The sequence below is a fragment of the Entelurus aequoreus genome, linkage group LG06, assembly GCF_033978785.1.
Source record: "Entelurus aequoreus isolate RoL-2023_Sb linkage group LG06, RoL_Eaeq_v1.1, whole genome shotgun sequence".
Taxonomy (NCBI): Eukaryota; Metazoa; Chordata; class Actinopteri; order Syngnathiformes; family Syngnathidae; genus Entelurus; species Entelurus aequoreus.
Genome location: NC_084736.1, coordinates 21130782 through 21152051, shown reverse-complemented (window position 1 = coordinate 21152051; position 21270 = coordinate 21130782). Strand labels below are relative to the sequence as shown.

Below are 21270 nucleotides of genomic sequence, written 5' to 3'. Positions count from 1 at the left end.
ACTCACAACCTACCGATCTCAGGGCGGATACTCTAACCACTAGGCCACTAATGTTTCTTACCTAAACTGTCAATAAAATTAAGCGCAAATTAAAATACAGTTTCACCACCTTAGTCATAATCTTTGCGCTGAAGAAACTTCTCTATGACTTTAGCTCCAGACTTCTTCTGTTTGATATTGACATTACTGCCACACGTGGTAAACAAGTTCCAACTGAGTACTGCTACGGCACATACGGACGACAGCTTAGGAACAAGATACCTTTTAGTGCTTGGTGGTACCCTCTGCCCAACAATGGTTAAGAAAAACTGGTTTAGTTTACAATATGTATTTATTATTACTCATTTTCAGTTTTTCATTGTGGTTTTCTTTTCTGACTGTATGTAAAAATCAACCACATGATATTCCCATTGTGGGATAAATAAGTCTATCCTATGTATATTTTTCTGCAATACATGTAGTGAGAAAATAGTTCAGTACTTTATTGACACGTGTTATTTCCCGGCTTTCGTGGGCGATATAAAATGTGTCAGGCCAGAGAAATGTATAACATAAGCGTAAAATGTATTGGAAAATAAGATTAAGAACATATTGACTCATAATTGGATGAAAATACAGTAGCACCTTTCACGAAACACAAAGCGCTCTGGTCACACTTTGATGAAACAAGACAATTCTGTGCAGCCTTCACTGGCACTACGTAAAACACAGAAGTGTGTGCAAAGGTACACAACAGAGGCCAACGAGGTGAGAAAACGCTTATTTTAATGTTGAATCAAATCAATTTTGACAGTCCATCCTGTCAAAAACTTCATTCAAGCGTTCTTAAGGTGTCGCCCAAATGACTCACGGAGGATTTGGCTTCGCAGTTGCAGATCAATTCTAAACCAGAAATATTACACTTTCATGCCAAAGTTTTTGCTGCGTTCCTTTTCTCTTTGCTTTAATTTCAGGAAAACAATTTGTGTCAATGTATAAATAGTATACAATCAAAGACAATTGTGGCCTCTACTTCCACAACTGACATTTCTTGAGTCTATACACATTTAGCAGGCCCACGGATTAAAGTCGACAAGATGCTGAGTGCTACAAACATTAGCCAGGATGTGTACCATTGGGATAAACATGGCCGCTAGTTCATTTCTGCAGTCTTTGTGTTGTAGAAAATGATCAGCGTGAATTTGTTCTTGAGACCCAAAAAACAAGCCAGTAAATAATAATACTAAATAATCGTAGTAATAATAGTTTAATAAACAAATAGCGCAAAATAATAATAAAAAGGTCTCTCCTGGTTGACGGCCACATTGAAGCCGGTAAAAAAACAGACGCACGAATAAGGCAGCTCAAATAAAGACTGGACTGAATTAAATAGGAGGTAAGGTGTTTACATGTTGCGCCTCTACCAGGTGACAGTGTTGTGACCAGTGTGTGAAAATGTAGCTAGCAAGCACACAAACGCATCGCTCGCACGCACGCACTACAACCCCGGTTTGTTTCTGTCCAGCTCGGGATCTGTTGTCCGCAAGACGAGCCGGCTGAGGTGTCGCTTCCCAAATTGTTCCCTCCCTCGCCACGACGCAACCCCATTCCCCCCTCCCACCCCCTTTCTTCCTCACTGTACGGCCGGCTCGTTGGCCGTGCCGCTCGAGTCCTGTGGCTTCATGACGTCGGGGAGTTCAGGGGGGATGGAGAAGGACTCGATAGTCAGCTGCTCGACTGAATCATCTGCAGGGAGACACACGCACGTGTGGGAGCGCCAGGTCAGGAAGGGAGGACACACAAACACATAAAAAAGCAGAGGCAGCCTCTTTGAGTGAGGTTATTTACCGAGACGGAACGCCAGTCCCACGGTGCCGGGCGACTGAGGCCGTGCTGTTTGGTTTGTGAAGCCGCAGTTTCCCAGAGTCTGAGCGTCTTCCAGCACCATGTCATCCTGAACAGGACCACAACGCACAGTCGTTAGTGGCTAATGAGCAGGGGACCTCAACAGGTGGACACAGACCGTGCTTTTGTAATTTGACCTGCACAACTTTGTGGAGACTTACGATAGTCTTACTGAGGAATGGGTATCAACACTTGGAAAAATAATACATTTTTATTAGCACTTTTCATACACTGCCAAGTGGCAACACAAAGTGCTCGACACCTAAAAAAAAGAAAGAAAGAACACGCACGCCACTATTGACAAAAACAAAACATGGCATGGCACTGAGGACTGAGGAAAAATGCCATCTTTGAGGACTGGAGGACTGAAATTAACGTAATCTACAAGGATGTACAACATTTTAAAATAGATTTTTAAATGAAGAAAAACATAACACAGAGATTATTGGTAGTAAGAATAGTCCATCCATCCATTTTCTACCGCTTGTCCCTTTGTAGTAAAAATAGTAATAAATAAAATAGAAAATATAATAAAAAATAAAAAACCTTAGTAAAGTTTAACATGATCAGTAAAAGGCCTGATTAAAAAGTGTCTTTATAGGGGCACTTATTTTGGAATGCTGCCCATCATTCACAATCCTTATGTGAGATAAGCACTCACGTTTTTTCTTTTTTTTGCGTCATAAACGTAAATGAAAGTCAGCTAACAATGGAGCCAATGGAAGTCGCTCTATTCCGCCTATGTAGCGTGCCATAATACATTCAAAAACCTCCATCGAGGTTTTATATATACACTCTGCAAGTATACATCTTTGTGCGAACCATGTCTCTGTGTACGATCACTTCATTCGTTGCGTGTCCCGCTGGCAGCCATTTTGTGCTTGCTCGTATCAAAAGAGATTGAGGAAGCAGGCTTAGTAGTACCCATCCATTTCCTACCGCTTGTCCCTTTCGGGGTACCACCGCAAGTTTTTCATTGTGATGAGAACAAACTTTTCCAAAGTCGACGACTCCGGAGAAACCGGAGAAGATGCGGAGGAAGAGATGGGGCTGTGGAGTTATTGTTGGCTGAATGAGCATGTATCAGAGTGTTCCATCTCTCCGTATGGATTCTCGCTATCCACGCAGGCCTGACATTGTCTGAGAGCTAATGGGCAGCCTAAGATGGAGTCGGCTCTCTTTGTCGTTTTGTGTTGTCTGTTACAAACGCAATACGTTCTTCTTCAGCGCTAACTCCGATCATATAGAATTGACCTAGGTTGCTAAAGACAGTGTATAAAAGTATTCAGTACTGACGACAGAAAAAAAAAGTAGATAATCTGGGATAGGCTCCAGCACCCCTGCGATCCCGAACGGGACAAGCGGTAGAAAATGGATGGATGGATGGATGTGAATTTATGTATAAATTTGTGTAGGTATAAAATACTACACGGTCTAGCTCCATCCTATCTTGCTGATTGTATTGTACCATATGTCCCGGCAAGAAATCTGCGTTCAAAGAACTCCGGCTTATTAGTGATTCCCAGAGCCCAAAAAAAGTCTGCGGGCTATAGAGCGTTTTCTATTCGGGCTCCAGTACTCTGGAATGCCCTCCTGGTAACAGTTAGAGATGCTACCTCAGTAGAAGCATTTAAGTCCCATCTTTAAAACTCATTTGTACCCTCTAGCCTTTAAATAGACCCCCCTTTTAGACCAGTTGATCTGCCGTTTCTTTACTGCTCTGCCCCCCTCTCCTTCGTGGAGGGGGGGGGGGGGGGGGGGTCGTCACAGGTTCGGTGGCCACGGATGAAGCGTTGGCTGTCCAAATTCGGGACCCGGGATGGACCGCTCGTCTGTGCATCGGTTGGGGACGTCTCTGCGCTGCTGACCTGTCTCCGCTCGGGATGGTCTCCTGCTGGCCCCACTATGGACTGGACTCTCACTATTATGTTAGATCCACTATGGACTGGACTATCACAATATTATACTAGATCCACTCGTAGTCCATTGCACCGGTCGCCCAGGGGGGGGGTCCCACATCTGCGGTCCCCTTCAAGGTTTCTCATTGTCCCATTGGGTTTAGTTTTTCCTTGCCCTGATGTGGGATCTGAGCCGAGGATGTCGTTGTGGCTTGTCCAGCCCTTTGAGACACTCGTGATTTAGTAAACATTGATTGACTGATTTATTTATTTTTTGCATGATGTCATCTTGGTATACACATATACTATGATATTTATGATATACTCTATTACAGGGGTGCCCACACTTTTCAGCAGGCGAGCTACTTTTTAAATGACTAAGTCGAAGGGATCTACCTCATTCATATATATAATTTATATTTATTTATTTATGAAATACGTTTTTGTTAATAAGTTAAAAGGTATTTAATGATAATACAAGCATGTTTAACACATATATTCCTTTCTTTCTTGAAGACAAGAATATAAGTTGGTGTATTACCTGATTCTGACGACTTGCATTGATTGGAATCAGACAGTAGTGCTGACAACGTCCACATTTTTTAATGGAGGAGAAAAAAAGTCCTCCTTTCTGTCAAATACCACATGAAAGTGGTTGGTTTTTGGCATCTTATTTGTCCAGCTTCCATACTCCTTTTTATACACTTTACAAGAAATACATTGGCGGCAAACTCCGTGGCTTGCGGGCTTGTGCACGCCAGCTTTCTGAGACTCTTATTTTGTTAGCGCAGGCAGGATAGAGCAGCGCTTTTATCGTGAAGCCAGGAACTATGTGGTCAGTCTTTAGGCTTTTGACAGGAGGTATGGGTGAAATAAAAACTGTTTCTCGCCTCCCTGACTGTCTTTTTTTTCCTTCACACTGAGCTCGCAGCAGCCAGCGTCATCTCACAAGACCCTCGGGTGCCGTGAATGTCAATCAAGTGACGAAAGTGATGTCATAGTGAAGATTTCTGATCGCTAATTTTTAGGACTTTTTTTTCAACGCTTAGTTGGCGATCGACTGACACACCCTCCGCTATCGACCGGTAGCTCGCGATCGACGTAATGGGCACCCCTGCTCTATTACTACTATTAATAATATTCTATTTATAATCTATTCCAAGGGTGTCCAAACTTTTTTCCTCCAAGGTCCAAAGTGAAAATGTACCAATGGGCCACAAGTTGAACACAGCAATTATAAGCATACGTTTGACGTTTGTTACTGTAAATCTCCACTGCAACCTCAAAATGTCCCCTTTGTGTGACAGTAAAAGCATTTTATCCTAAACACATGGTGTAACTTGTTAGCATGTCTGACACAAACAAACCATCTAATAGCAGCAGTGAATGCACTCTGACACATCCCAGGCAGAAATGACACCCACATGTGTCATGGCCAATTATGCAAATTAGACGACGGTGCCCCGCAAGGAGATATTTTCATGAATCCGCCGTGTTTTTTTTTAGTTACCTTGTAAAGTACCTGCTCCTCAGGCGGCCTCTTGAGGATTCCTTCCACGATGCGCTTCAGCTCGTACACTGAAGTGGACTCTTTGGCTTCTGTGAAGATGGTCGTCTTGTGACGTCGGATCATTAGGAACACATCCTGTGGACACAACAGCGTCCTAGTTAGTCCCCAAACGCCAAAAAGTAGACATTTACTAATGTTCGAATGAAAGCAATATCAGAGTGTCACTGACACACAAGTTTACAAAAAAGTAAATTACGGTGTAAAACAGGAACTTGTATTTCCAATATCAATATTTTACTTTTTTTCCAAATCATTGAATGATTTGTTTTTGTTTTTTAATGTGTTGACCATGATTATACGAACAGACTACAACACAAGACATAGATTTTACACAAACAAAACAAGATCAACAAAACTTATTAGTGAACAATTGAACAGTACATAAATATATTAGTGAAAATATCAACAAAAAATATATTTGTTTGAGCCAAATAAGTCTAAATAACTAAACAAAAGCAAATTATATAACAATGTTAAAAATGAACAAGGCATCTTAAAACACATTTATATACATTTACTTTCTAGAGGATTCAATAATATAAATTTCACTGATCCGGTACTAATCCTATCTTTTGTATCCATACTACCACTATTTGGATCGACCCACCCACTCTTAATTAATGTATTCTCGAGCACTTTGAATCAAGTAAGTCCAAAAAATGCCGAGTGTTTGTTTGTGAATGGAGATAATCGATAAGCGGTATTCGCAAACGAATCGAGCTAAAAAAAATAAAAAAATTTAAAAAAAAGAAGAAGCTGAAATTACAATTAAAAAAGGAAAATAATAAAGTAATATAAAAGAACAAACAGGTTATGAGAAAAATGAAAAATGTGTCATGTTGACTAATCACACAAAGCTGCCGTGCAGGCTGTTTTTGGTATTCAAAGCGGTCATTTTTGAAAATAATAACAAATCAAAAATCAATGTTGTTATGAATTGTTGACCAATTTAAGGCTCCAATTACTTCACATTAAATATTCCAAATTGGATCTTTTGTACTTTAGCCATAAAAAATGGGTTTTGAAAAAAAGGGCATAAAACATAAAAAACTATTTAAAACACTTTATATTGACAGATAATCCTGAAGTTGATACAGAGAGATTTAAGCGTTGAATAAATTTTAAAAAAATACAACTTATTGTTAACATTTTTTTGACAGACCTTTTCGGGTCCCGGGGCAAAACTTGAGTGGAGCCCTCATGGTTAAAACAAATCTATATACAGTCGTGGTCAAAAGTTTACACACTGTAAAGAACATGATGTCATGGCTGTCTTGAGTTTCCAATAATTTCTACAATTTTGTGATAGAGCGATTGGAGCACATACTTGTTGGTCACAAAAAAACATTCATGAAGTTTGGTTATTTTATGAATTTATTATGGGTCTACTGAAAATGTGACATCACATGGACAAAGATAAGACCTTCTGGAGGAAAAAAATTTGGTCAGATGAAACAAAAATTTAGCTGTTTGGCCACAATACCCAGAAATATGTTTGGAGGAGAATAGGTGAGGCCTTTAATCCCAGGAACACCACCCTACCGTCAAGTATGGTGGTGGTAGTATTATGCTCTGGGCCTGTTTTGCTGCCAATGAAACTGGTGCTTTAAATGGGACAATGAAAAAGGAGGATTACCTCCAAATTCTTCAGGAGGACCTAAAATCATCAGCCCGGAGGTTGGGTCTTGGGCGCAGTTGGGTGTTCCAACAGGACAATGACCCCAAACACACGTCAAAAGTGGTAAAGGAATGGCTAAATCTGGCTAGAATTAAGGTTTTAGAATGGAGTTCCCAAAGTCCTGACTTAAACGTGTGGATAATGCTGAAGAAACAAGTCCATGTCAGAAAACCCAACAAATTTAGCTGAACTGCACCAATTTTGTCTAGAGGAGTGGTCAAAAATTCAACCAGAAGCTTGCGGATGGCTACCTAAAGCGCCTTATTGCAGTGAAACTTGCCAAGGGACATGTAACCAAATATTATCATTGCTGTATGTATACTTTTGACCCAGCAGATTTGGTCACATTTTCAGTAGAACCATAATAAATTAATAAAAGAACAAAATATTAAGAATGTTTTTTATGACCAACAAGTATGTGCTCCAATCACTATCACAAAACAGTAAGAGTTGTAGAAATGATTGGAAACTCAACACAGCCATGACATTATGTTCTTTACAAGTGTATGTAAACTTTTGACCACAACTGTCTTTCATTGGTTTTGAAAATAAATATCAACATCACTCTCGCATTCTTTAATCAAGTTGGGGAGGAGATATTGCCCCAAGTGGAGGAGTTCAAGTACCTCGGAGTCTTGCTCACGAGTGGGGGAAGAGTGGATCGTGAGATCGACAGGGGAATCGGTGCGGCGTCTTCAGTAATGCGGAGGCTGTATCGATCCGTTGTGGTGAAGGAGGAGCTGAGCCGGAAGGCAAAGCTCTCAATTTACCGGTCGATCTACGTTCCCATCCTCACCTATGGTCATGAGCTGTGGGTTATGACCTAAGGACAAGATCACGGGTACAAGCGGTTGAAATGAGTTTCCTCCGCAGGGTGGCGGGGTTCTCCCCTAGAGATAGGGTGAGAAGCTCTGTCATCCGGGAGGAGCTCAGAGTAAAGCCGCTGCTCCTCCACATCGAGAGGAGCCAGATGAGGTGGTTCGGGCATCTGCTCAGGATGCGACCCGAACGCCTCCCTAGGGAGGTGTTTGGGGCACGTCCGACCGGCAGGAGTCCAAGGGGAAGACCCAGGACACGTTGGGAAGACTATGTCTCCCGGCTAGCCTGGGAACGCCTCGGGATCCCCCGGGAGGAGCTGGACGAAGCGGCTGAGGAGAGGGAAGCCTGGGCTTCCCTGCTTTAGGCTGCTGCCCCCGCGACCCGACCTCGGATAAGCGGATGAAGATGGATGGATGGATGGATTCTTTAATCAATTGTGATGGTTTCCTTTAAAAAAAAACTAACTATAATAACGATCCCGTCTTTTGACTTTATTGATTTAAATACAAGTTAATAAGAACTAAATAGAATAACGAGCCAGTCTTTTGAACGGCTCTTTAAAATAAAAATCCGGCTCTCTTCAAAGAGCCATAAATCCCGTCTCTGTTGCGATCCTTCCTCCCAGCTGCTTCATGATAATCGACACATTTCATGATAGAAATAGCATACGAGGACTCAAAATAAATAGCAAATCCCATCTCAAGGAGGTAATAGGACACACAACTAGGAGTCGAAGTGACAGCAAAGTTAGCTAGCCGGAAGCTAACGTAATCGAAAGTCACTAACCAACATCGAGTGTGACATCAATACGATAAAAAAGAACATTGAAAGACAGAATATGTGTGGCAAACTGTAAACTAATACCTCCATACGTTTGTCTAACGGTCAACATTAGTCATGTCGTGACGAGCTAACATGCTAATGCTAGCCCCATGAAACGTCCACATTGAAGTTTAAAGCAGCAGTTAGCACCTTTTAACTTTACACTCACCACAGGCCCCAAACTGCAGATTACTAAAACTTTTTTGTAAACTAGGACGACATTCAAACGTTTGCTTCCAAAGTTGTAAGCAAATATTACAGAAAAAAAGCCCATTTAGCTTCGGTTGCTACTGACAACTTAGGCTAGTTTTGTGTTGTTGTCGTAGCGCTCCGGCTAACGAACGGTTAAATTTAAAGCACTTTGTACAAAACAATGTCAGCAGCTCGGCTCTTTGACAAAAACACTCTTGCTGATTTATGACAACCTTCGGCGGGGGGATTATGAAGCATCGTGGCGTTAAAGTACCGTCGAGTACCGGTATCGATTCCCAGGTATCAGTGGCTAGCAAGTGCTAGCCGAACAAAGCCAGCCTTCTCGCTTCTCGCCTCCTCTCGGAGTTACGGTGTAATCCGACCTATCAAACACATTGCCCGGCTGAGCAAAGTGAGGTTTGTCGGACATTCTAATGTTTTGTGTCTGAGTTTAATGCACTCACCATGTCTTGCGGTCGATTACACAGTGAGGGGGGGAAAACGCCTCAACTGCACAGCGACAGCTGATGCTGCGTTCGCGTTCTACACTCAGCTGTCGGATATTTGAAGACTCCATACACTCGTCTTTGAGGATGTCAACAAATTGTTCACGCCCAAGCTTCCGCGTCAGTCAGCTTCTCTCGTATTTGCATAAACACAACAGGGGCGTGTGATGTTACGTATATGCATGTAGAAACAAGTGTGCGTGGGAGTCACGTCGTTTCGTGAACGCACCACGCTTTCATAGATAAACGCTGCTTCCTCAATGGATTGTACCATGTTTGTGACGTCACCAATGCGTGTGTTAATTGAATGTGTCGTGTGTCTGCTCGTTTAAAACACCTAGTACTCATCAATTTCTGTTTTCATTTTTATCATTCACTGAGATGCTTTTCTTGTACTCCCGGAAGACTAACACATCTGCAGCTCCAATTTACATCAGCAAATGGCAACATTTTACCCCTGACTACAATATGACAATACTACTTCCTGTACATACTACTAGATTAAAGGTGTCCAAAGTGTGGCCCGGGGGGCACTTACCGCCCTAATTGTTTTAACAGTCCATCGCACATTGTAAAAATACTGTAAAAAAACAAACATAAAAAAGTGGAATAAAAGAGCGAACAGGTGAAATGTAACAAGAACAAGTTACAATGTTGACTCTAGTAACACAAAGCAGTTTTTTTTTCCTTGCTCAAAAAATAATAATGAATTAAAGTCAATGTTGTTATGAAATAATGACCTCAGGCTCCAATTAAGTCACGTCAAAAATTCCACTTTTAAATTTTTTCTGGGGAAAATATTGCATATTTTGTGTGTTTGCCATAAAAAACAAAGTTTTCTTTGAACAAAAAGGGCAAACAATTAACAAACCAAAACCAAAACATAAAATAATTATAATTGACAGATGCAGCTGAGATAGGCTCCAGCACTCCCCGTTACCCTGAAAGGGACAAGCGGTAGAAAATGGATGGATGGATGGATGGATGGATACATCTAAAGTAGATCTAGAGACGTAAGTGTTGAAATGTAAAAAATAAAAGAAAATGTATGACCTATTTTGAACACTTTTATGAGTAGGACCCTTTTGGATCCCCAATAATTTTAGACTTTTTTTTTTAAACTGTCATTGCTGAAAAACGTATAATGAAATAAAATCAATGGTGTTAATAATTATTTACCTATTTAAGGCTCCAATTACTTCACAACCACTTTTTTGGGTAGAAATATTGCATTGTGTGTGTTTTTGCCAAAAAAAAAGGTTTTGACAAAAAAGGCATAAATATTAAAATAAAAAAATAAAAACTTTAGATCAACTGATCGACTTAAATTGATCTAGAGATGTAAATGTTGAATAAAAACAACAACAACAACATTATATGGCTTATTTTTAGCATTTTTATGACAGAGACCCTTCCTTGAGGGGAGTCCTTACGGTTAAAAACAAAAAACAAAAAAAAACCTATATATATATATATACATATATATATATATAAATATATACACATATACTGTATGTATATATATATATATCTATATATATATACACATATGTATATATATATATATATATATATATACATACATATGTATACACATAGATATATATATACACATATACATGTATATATATACACATACATATACGTATATATACAGTATATATACACACACACACATACATATTGTATATATATACATATATATACACGTGTGTATATACATCAGTGTGTGAATGTGTGAATGTGTGTGTGTGAATGGGTGAATGTGGAAAATAGTGTCAAAGCGCTTTGAGTTCCTTAAAAAAAAAGGTAGAAAAGCGCTATACAAGTACGACCCATTTACCATTTACGTGTATATATATATATATGTACACACACCTATATATACATATATACATATACATACTGTATATACATATACATATAAATATATACAGTATATACATATATATATATATATATATATGTACACACACCTATATATACATATATATATATACATATACATACTGTATATACATATACATATAAATATATACAGTATATACATATATATATATATATACACACATATATATATATATATACACATATATATATATACATATATAGGTTTTGAAAATTAAAAATATAAAATTGGTATTTGATTGAGGATTTCATTTTCTAGTGTGCGGCCCTCAGTGGAAAAGGTTTGGACATCCCTTTATATACTGTCATAAGAAAATACTCTATATCATTCAGTTGAATTTGTGTTAAATATTACATTGAAATGAGTTTGGTGTAAGAAAAAACATTCTACTCAAAAACAGTCAGTGTTTATTGGGTTTTTTTTAATCACAATTTCCCACAAAGATTCATAAAAATTCAAAGATAACTGATGCTTTTTCTCGATGTAAACTTTTGCGTCGGACGACCCTGATTCATTTTCCGCCTCAGATGAGCTGAAATGCATAGAATAAGTTACACAAACTCCTTCAAATAGTCAAGAACTAAACTGGAAGAAAATAGAAAAAGTACTTACAGACAGTTTATACAGTTTATGCAACCACTAGAGTACTCTCTCGGATCTCTGTGTCAGTGTACTGCGGTCCAGGGAGGAGAGCACATATTAATAAGAATGGTGTTCGTTCATTTAGAACATGCATACAGTTACAATATTATACATCACATACTTACAGTTTCTTAGTACATTTCCAAAAAGCGGTCGGAAGAAGAAAAACTTACTTAATCCTAAACTTTTCTGTTTCGTAGCAATTTCTAACACATTTTTTCACTTACTAATTTGTGACACAAACAAACAAATAATCAATAAAGTTCTCACCAATGAATAAAAGTGTATAGGTTGTAATTCACATAAGATAAAAATAGAGATGTCCGATAAAATCGGCCTGCGGATATTATCGGCCGATAAATGCTTTAAAATGTAATATCGGAAATTATCGGTATCATTTTTAAAAAAATCATTGGTATCGTTTTTTTATTTTTTATTAAATCAACATAAAAAACACAAGATACACTTACAATTAGTGCACCAACCCAAAAAACCTCCCTCCCTTATTTACACTCATTCACACAAAAGGGTTGTTTCTTTCTGTTATTAATATTCTGGTTCCTACATTATATATCAATATAAATCAATACAGTCTGCAAGGGATACAGTCCGTAAGCACACATGTGTGCTGCTGGTCCACTAATAGTACTAACCTTTAACAGTTAATTTGACTCATTTTCATTATATACTAGTTTCTATGTAACCGTTTTTATATTGTTTTACATTCTTTTTTATTCAAGAAAATGTTTTTAATTTATTTATCTTATTTTATAATTTTTTTTAAAAAGGACCTTATCTTCACCATACCTGGTTGTCCAAATTAGGCATAATAATGTGTTAATTCCACGACGGTATATATCGGTATCGGTTGATATCGGTATCGGTTGATATCGGTATCTGTAATTAAGAGTTGGACAATATCGGAATATCGGATATTGGCAAAAAGCCATTATCGGACAGCCCTAGATAAAAAGCATTAGTTCTTTTTTTTAATTCAATTTATTTATCAGGATTCTTCTTTGTTGTACTTTGTAAACACTTTAAATTAAACAGATACTTAAACTGAATCATATCAGTGCATTGTTTATTAATTCATTCCGTAATCTAGTTCCACATACTTGCATACTAAAGGTTTTAAGTGTTGTAAGTAGGGATGGGTATCGTTCAGATTTTAACCGATATTGTACCCATTTCCAGTATAGAAACCCTAATTTTCGGCACTTTTGTGTGTGTGAATAAATATTGTTTTTAATTATTAAATATATATATTTTTTGCAACATTTAAAATGAGCTGTTTATGTTAACTGTTGTCCGGTTGTTATATCTTGCTTTATTATCACATTTCTAAGTCGCAATTGCAAGTGTGATAATAAGTTGCAATTACAGTTGTAAATCTAAAACATTAGATGGCAGTAGTTTATAGTTTATGGTGTGTTGTTTCGATTTTTGTTGCACCCTAAAAAGTGATAATACTGTAAGTATTGTACTTACTACACACCAGCTGTTTGATTGTAAAAGTGCATCTTAATAACAAATTTGGAAGTGTTGAAATCACCATGTAAAAATCGCTAACACTAATCAATAGCATGTCAATAGCGGAGCTAATGTATATTAGCATCAAGCTAGCGTGTTTTTGGAAAAGCGGAGACTTACTTTACAGCCATCATTTATTTTGTCTTTAGAATGTGTCGGCGGCCAATAAAAAAACAAGCTTGGACACCCCTGATGTAGAAACTGAACAATGTTATTGCTTGTATTGATCCCTGGAGTACACCGTAAAATTTACTTAGTGATGTGGCTGTGTGTTTACCTAGCTTCACGTGTTATTTCCTGTTAGTTAAATAGCTTCTTACTCAGTTCAAGACCATGAAAGGTGATTTAAAGATGTACACAATAAAAACTCACAGGTAGACCCCGTGGAGTGCTGACGGGTTCAGGCCCGTCGCAGCAGAGCAGCGCAAAAGGTCGCTGCTTCGTAGCCGAATGTTCTTGGAAGCACAGAGCGAAGACCTTGGCGGGAAGGTAGACGTCCCAGTCGGCCGCATGCTCCTGGACAAGCTCGCTGACCATTCTGGTGGAGAGCATACAGGCCAAATCATTAGGTACATCACCACAAACGCAGTCTATTTATTAATTTTTTTAAACATTTAGTATTAACAAATTGTTAAAAAAGTAAATAGTACAAAGTTAAAGTTAAATTGTTAGAATAACTATAAGTTATCACACAACTCTTATGCTTAAAGGCCGTTGCTCTAGTTATTATCTATTGTGCTCAAGCTGTCCTTTTTCTTTTCGTGCAAAGGCACACAACTTGTTATCTTCCACTGCAAAGTGAGGAGTTGCCTCGCCGCAGATTTTTCTGTCTTTCAGCCTGCTAACAGCCAAGGACGAACCTCAAGCACCTCAACGAAGATAAGGCGTAACAGCAGGCAGACAAAGCAGAGACAGGGCACAATCACAAGGCCCCCAGCACATTTCCGTTCTGAATAATCACGTATTGTGCGTACTGAGCTGCTTGCATAATGTGTGACCCCTCCCTTTAGAAGCAGCCTCAGCGATGTAACTAGGGAACTCCTGAATAAAAAGGGGGGCGCGTGGGCTGTTCCTCAGAGCGTAGGGTGAGACTGTAACTGAGTGTGCAGCTCCATGTGTTCTCCCAATGAGCAAAATTGAATTCTGTCTCTGCCTGATTACTTGCTTCTTGTTCTGTTTAACAGATAGTTTGTGCTTAAACCTGTTGATTATTGTGGTCCTAATATAATAATGTACACACCTGTCAATCATCTGCTGCGTGCTCACATCAGCGACGCCAGCATGCGGATGATAAAGAACCAGCGGCGTGGCGGCCGTCAGCTGAGTGGCAAGCTCCTGGTTGATCTGCACGAGCGGGAAGTCAGAGTCTCCACGTCGGTGCGCAGGCGGCCGGCACTCACCTGGCGGATGACGTAGCGAGGCAGCCGGGAGAGAACGCGTAGCGGGTAGCCGAAGTGGGCGACGGCGTCGGCGACGTGCATGGCCACATGGGCGGGCAGGAACGCCGGCACGGGCGCGGCCTCCACCCACTTGGAGTAGCAGTCGCTGAGCGTCACCACGTGCGTGTGGCCGGTGCGCGTTGGTGGCAGAGGCCCGCGCACGTCCAGGTTGAGCCACTGCCACGCCTCGCTCACCTGGATCACCTTCTCAGGGTCTTGGCACGCCATCTGTGAGAGCAAGAAAGCTTATCTTTGTTCAAAAATGTAAGTTAAATGGCTTTGTGTTTTTTCTGTATATTTCATAAAATAGTATCAAGTTGAATTCTTATTGGATAGAAGGAAGCACATCGGTATTTGGGTAATGAGGCCGTGGCTTAAGAACATCAACACTCTTAATCAGGGGAGTCCAAACTTTTGGGAAAAATAACGAGGGAAATCCCGATCCAACCTTGGCTAATACCGATATTACTCCGATACGATATCAGCACAAATCGTCGTACATACTTTTATTATTTTGTAATGTGGATTGTTAGAAAAGGTTTGATCAGGTGAAAATATTCAGAGAACAAAAGGCAAGAATTAAAAACACAAACCTTTTTATTATTATTGGTCTGAAATGTACTTATGCTGTCTTTAAATTGAACTGGAGTGGTAATTTATTTTTTGGCGACAACAATTCACAAATTAAGCTCACGACGCAGTAAGTTGAATGATGCCGACACGTTTGTTACTGGATACTTTCTAATACGCTTCTGCTTAAGTAATATGCAACTATAATTATTTGCTACTTGCTACTTATTTATATTGACAAATGTGCTGTTTTACACCAATATATTGTTCAGTTATTATTACGTATGTTTAGCTTGCGTGCTATTGTGTGCTGCTAGCTCCTAGTAGCCTATATGTGGAGGATAATTTGTCTGTGAAAGCTTTTTTTGGAAACTGAATACATGTAACTGAATGTTTTGCTTTTGAATTTTGTGAATTCAATGTTTTTTTACATCAAATTATGCAGACATTTTCATTGAATAAAAATATGACAGCAAAATGTGTGTGTTCAAAAATTCAATTTGGTCAAATTCAAGGTTTTAAGATGCATTGTATATAAATTCAGTGTAAAAAAATTTCAGTACCGAAAAATTAAATGCAGTAATATTCGGTAAACTCAAGACTCACTTTCGTTAAATTAAAACTGAAGCAATCAATCCTGTCTCAGAACCAGCCAATGAGGTGAGTTTTAAGGCAACGGATGTTTACGCACTGAATTTTACTGCACTACATTTTTTTGCACTGAATTTTTACAAACTGAATTTTAAAATACAGTTTTTTTACCATTAGTTAAGATCATAATGCAATAAGTTTAATGATGCAGACACTTTTGTTACTGAATACGCTTCTGCTTTGAAAACTTTGTATGTGTAAGTAAAATGCACCAATAATTATTTGATACTTGTTTATATTGACAAATGTGCTGTTTTACACTGCAATATTGTTTAACGATGATCACGTACGCACGTCTCGCTTGTGTGCTATTGTGTGCTTAGCTGTTGTGTAGCTGCTAGCTCCGAGTATTTTTATTCAATGAAATCATCAGCATAATTTGATTAAATATTTTTTTTATCTTAACAAGATTCAAACGAAAAAAATAATTCAGCTATATTAATTCATTGTAAAAAAACAAAACCTTTCGTAATGATGACACATTTGAACCTCTTAAACTATAGCGTTGCATGTTTATCTTTTATAAAATACTTGATAAAAATAAAATAAATTGTGTGTTTAACATTTAGATGTTAACTGGCTGTCCATCTTTACACAAGTAGAAACTCTACAGGACTGCTGGTATCGCACATGATATCACACATTTTACATGCATGCACATGCAAGCACATGACATCTCATATTTGTTTTTTCTGATATCTGATTCCTGATGTTTTTCTAATGTCAATACCGAATCGAGACTCCCCTAATAATAACTGACATTGAAGTTGCACACAAACCTCGTTGGTGGAGGTCATCACATCCGTGTCTGGAGCCCACTGGACATCCTGTTGGTAAACATGACAAGAAGTTGAGGCGTGGTCTTTAAAATTATGCACAATGACATCACCACAGATCGTTTAAGTTCAAGGTTTTCACCTGTGAGGCACAATAATCCCCGTGGAAGAAGTGCGGGAAGGAGTTGATCTTCATGAGGCCTTCGTCCATGATGATCCTCCATCTGCTGGGCTTCCGTTGGTCCTCTGCGGGTCTGATAAACAATGAAAAAAAAAATCATGGTTGGATAAAAGCATGCATTGATTAAAGACTGAGGATTGTTACAAGTTTACTCAGAAAGTTCTGGGTCCTCGCAGCTGAGGTGGTCGTCCGGATTGCTACGAATGACCGTGTCAGTGGTGGTCATGGACACGTTAGTCGATTTAGTGCCAACCTGCTAAAGATACAAACAACTTCAATTCCATAATATTAAAAAAACAGTGTAATTTGGTGAAAAGTCATCGTACGACAAAAAAAAATAGAATACAAATTTAAACAAATATTTAAAACTAAATAAATAAATACAATGGCACCTCGGTTTTTGACAACATTTTATTGCATAGCTAAACATTACACAAAAAAAACATAATAAAAATATATATAAAATACGAAAAAAATCAACAAACTGTGGGTGGCTGTTTTTTGTTTGATTTGGTTTTCAAAAAAAAGTTAGCGTATGGCCATACATAAAAAAAATTACATACCAAAAAAATATAAAGAATAAATAAATTAATGTTTTTTTCAAATTCAATAAATAAATAAATACAGTTGCACCTCCATTAATGGCCAAACGAATATATTTTTTAAATTAAAAATAATAATTAATAAATACAGTGGCTCCTCAGTTTTAGTATAATTCGGTTTTCAACAAAAAGTTATCGTGTAGCAAACATTAAAAAAAAAACTTAAAATTAAAAAAAATATCTAATTTTAAAAAATGTTAAAAAATCATTCATAAACACCGTAGTTGGCTGTTTTTTGTTTGATTTGGTTTTCGACAAAAATGTTGCGTATTGCCATAAAATTTAAAAAAAATTTTTTTTAAATTCAATAAATAAATACAGTGGCTACTCTGTTTTTGTTTGATTCGGTTTTCGATGAAAAGTTATCGTACAGCCAAAATTTTTTTTAAATTATTTAAAAAATGTATAAATAAATACAGTGGCACCTCGGTTTGAGTATAATTCGGTTTTCGACAAAAAGTTATCATATTGCTAAACATAAAAAAATACAAATAATTTTTTTTTTTTTTAAACAATTCAATTTATAAATACAGTGACACCTCGGTTTTTGTCTGATTTGGTTTTCGACAAAAAGTTAGCGTACAACCATACATTAAAAAAGTATATAATAAAAAATATATGGCACCTCGGTTTTAGTATAATTCGTTTTTCGATGAAAAGTTATGATATGGCCAAACATACCGTGGAACAAACTTGTCTGTTCGCTTGCACAAACACTATTGAATTCAAGAAAGAACATGTGGCAATCTCAGAAAGAAGGCTCTCACTTCCTCTCCGCTCATCGCTGTCTTTGCCAGAAAGTGTTGTTAAATAGCCATGATACATTTCATTCATCATTTATATGTATTTCAGAGTTTTTTCATGAAAAAAAAAAAAATTGTTTTCCACAAAAAATGTTTTAGTTCATATTTTTGGGTGTGTACAAGCGATTGATCAGATTAACATTTTTTTCTAATGGGAAAAATTGCTTCGATTTTTGAAACATTCGTTCTTTGTCGGACTTTTTGTAACGGATCACTTACAACAACAAAAGGTACCACAGTACATGGATATGATATACACAGAAACGAATGATGTAAAATTGAATCTCACCTTTCGTCTTGTACTTTTTGGAGTCTCGGGTGCCTGCATTGAAGAGACAGCGACAGTTTTTACATTTTTTTAAAATAAATGCATCTTTTTTTAATAGATGTTAGAGTAATATATTTTTTAGCCTTATTATTAGCCTATTTTATTACAAATGACATGATGACATTGAATGTTGTCTGTCTATCTGTGTTGGCCTTGCGATGAGGTGGCGACTTGTCCAGGGTGTACCCCGCCTTCCGCCCAAATGCAGCTGAGATAGGCTCCAGCACCCCCCGCGACCCCAAAAGGGACAAGCGGTAGAAAATGGATGGATGGATGGACATTACACTACCACCATATTGAAAGAATATCAATAACGACATTGTTTTATATACTTACAGGCGCCGCGCCACTGCTATTTTCTTTTTAGAATGTAAATCAGTTGTCTATTGTTGTCATTTTTGATCATACTTATAAGCATAGTATTGTTTTTGTATATACGAGAAGGTTATAGAACATTGCTGTTTTTTCAATGTATCGTTACTAGAGATGTCCGATAATATCGGACTGCCGATATTATCGGCCGATAAATGCTTTAAAATGTAATAAGGGAAATTATCGGTTTCAAAAAGTAAAATTTATGACTTTTTAAAACGCCGCTGTGTACACGGACGTAGGGAGAAGTACAGAGTGCCAATAAACCTTAAAGGCACTGCCTTTGCGTGCCGGCCCAATCACATAATATCTACGGCTTTTCACACACATAAGTGAATGCAACGCATAGTTGGTCAACATCCATACAGGTCACACTGAGGGTGGCGGTATAAACAACTTTAACACTGTAACAACTTTAACACTGTTACAAATATGCGCCACACTGTGAACCCACACCAAACAAGAATAACAAACACATTTCGGGAGAACATCCGCACCGCAACACAACAGAACAAATACCCAGAACCCCTTGCAGCACTAACTCTTCCGGGACGCTACAATATACACCCCCCGCTACCCCCCACCCCCTCAACCCAGCCCACCTCAACCTCCTCATGCTCTCTCAGGGACAGCATGTCCCAAATGCCAAGCTGCTGTTTTGAGGCATGTTAAAAAAAATAATGCACTTTGTGACTTCAATAATAAATATGGCAGTGCCATGTTGGCAATTTTTTCCATAACTTGAGCGGATTTATTTTGGAAAACCTTGTTACATTGTTTAATGCATCCAGCGGGGCATCACAACAAAATTAGGCATTATAATGTGTTAATTCCACGACTGTATATATCGTATCGGTTGATATCGGAATCGGTAATTAAGAGTTGGACAATATCGGAATATCGGATATCGGCAAAAAAGCCATTATCGGACATCTCTAGTGACAACCCAACTGGAAGATGCCAGATGGGATACATTGTGGTCGTCTGTAATGAGGTGGCGGTAACTTAATTGTTTTGGAGTCTATCCATCAGTGAAAAAATTAAATCCAAACCTGCATCTTCTTGGCCTCCTCCTGGAGTGGAAAGATGGTAGGAACAGCATCTTCTCTCAGCTGCACACATTTGCCACTTCTGTCCAAGTATTGCTCCTCAAAGTGTTTGCTGCACAGCACAGAGAAGCGAGAAGGCGTCCAGTCCTTCCACTTCATGTTGCTCAGCCATTTCTTTAGTCTTCTCTCGTTAAACAGTGGAAACCTGTCGCAGCAAACATCACATTTAGCATCACATCATTAGCATCAGTTTGGAGAAGAGCAACCAGGAAACACTTTTTTAGCATCAAATTAGCATGAGCATGGAGAAGAACAACCAGGAAACTCTTTAATTTACCTTGGCTTTTACTTGAATAAACTACGCGTACCGCAGACTTACTTGAAATATTTCTCGTCAGCCTCGTCGGAGCTTTCACACTCATAGGCACATTTATAACGCCCCATTTACGACAAACTTGACGCCATAAATTTGGGGATTGGTTAGCATAGGTCGTCTGAGCACAATAGGTCAAGTTGGCGTATCGAAACAGGGGAAGTACTTTTCAAAATAAGGCTATTCTGGAATTTTGGAAGGTGTGTGAGTAAACTTCAATTACAATGCTATTTGGTACACCTACGTTAGTAACTATAAATATGAAAGTTGTACTTTTTACCATATTTAAATATGGTTTGAATGCTTTAATAGTGGTATAAATAAGAATTTCCGCTTTAAACGTAAAAAATGTCGTACGCTTTACAGCACGCATTCGTTACCGGATGTTGTTATTGGCGTTGCCAAATAGAAAGTGACACATTATCGTATCTTCGGGACTATTATCGGATTGATTGAAACTTTTATTAGTATATTGTACAGTACAGTACATATTCCGTACATTTGACCACTAAATGGTAACACCCGAATACGTTTATCAGCTTGGGGCGGTATAGCTCGGTTGGTAGAGTGGCCGTGCCAGCAACTTGAGGGTTGCAGGTTCGATCCCCGCTTCCGCCATCCTAGTCACTGCCGTTGTGTCCTTGGGCAAGACACTTTACCCCACCTGCTCCCA

General features: G+C 38.4%; 2 protein-coding genes across 4 annotated transcripts; both read right to left on the bottom strand.

Annotated features, from left to right (window-relative positions):
- Positions 1-474: 474 nt before the first annotated feature.
- Positions 475-9486, bottom strand: elob (elongin B). Its single transcript, XM_062050230.1, has 4 exons — positions 9328-9486; positions 5293-5427; positions 1828-1933; positions 475-1725 (listed from the first exon to the last, which is right to left on the bottom strand). Exons 1-4 carry the CDS (start codon positions 9328-9330, stop codon positions 1613-1615), a joined length of 357 nt encoding a protein of 118 aa, XP_061906214.1. The 5' UTR covers positions 9331-9486; the 3' UTR covers positions 475-1612.
- Positions 9487-11677: 2191 nt separating this feature from the next.
- zgc:153292 (uncharacterized protein LOC100003014 homolog) lies at positions 11678-20970 on the bottom strand. Of its 3 annotated transcripts, none has more exons than XM_062049424.1 (11): positions 20604-20970; positions 20228-20429; positions 18765-18797; positions 17223-17323; positions 17032-17143; positions 16893-16940; positions 14854-15120; positions 14694-14797; positions 13826-13991; positions 11891-11951; positions 11678-11810 (listed from the first exon to the last, which is right to left on the bottom strand). In XM_062049424.1, the coding sequence occupies exons 1-10, from the start codon at positions 20666-20668 to the stop codon at positions 11907-11909; spliced, it is 1143 nt and encodes a 380-aa protein (XP_061905408.1). In that variant the 5' UTR covers positions 20669-20970; the 3' UTR covers positions 11678-11810; positions 11891-11906. The 3 variants fall into 3 exon arrangements, with proteins under 3 accessions (XP_061905408.1, XP_061905407.1, XP_061905409.1); XM_062049423.1 differs by having other exon boundaries at positions 17223-17326; positions 20604-20966; XM_062049425.1 differs by having other exon boundaries at positions 17223-17326; positions 20562-20621.
- Positions 20971-21270: the final 300 nt, after the last annotated feature.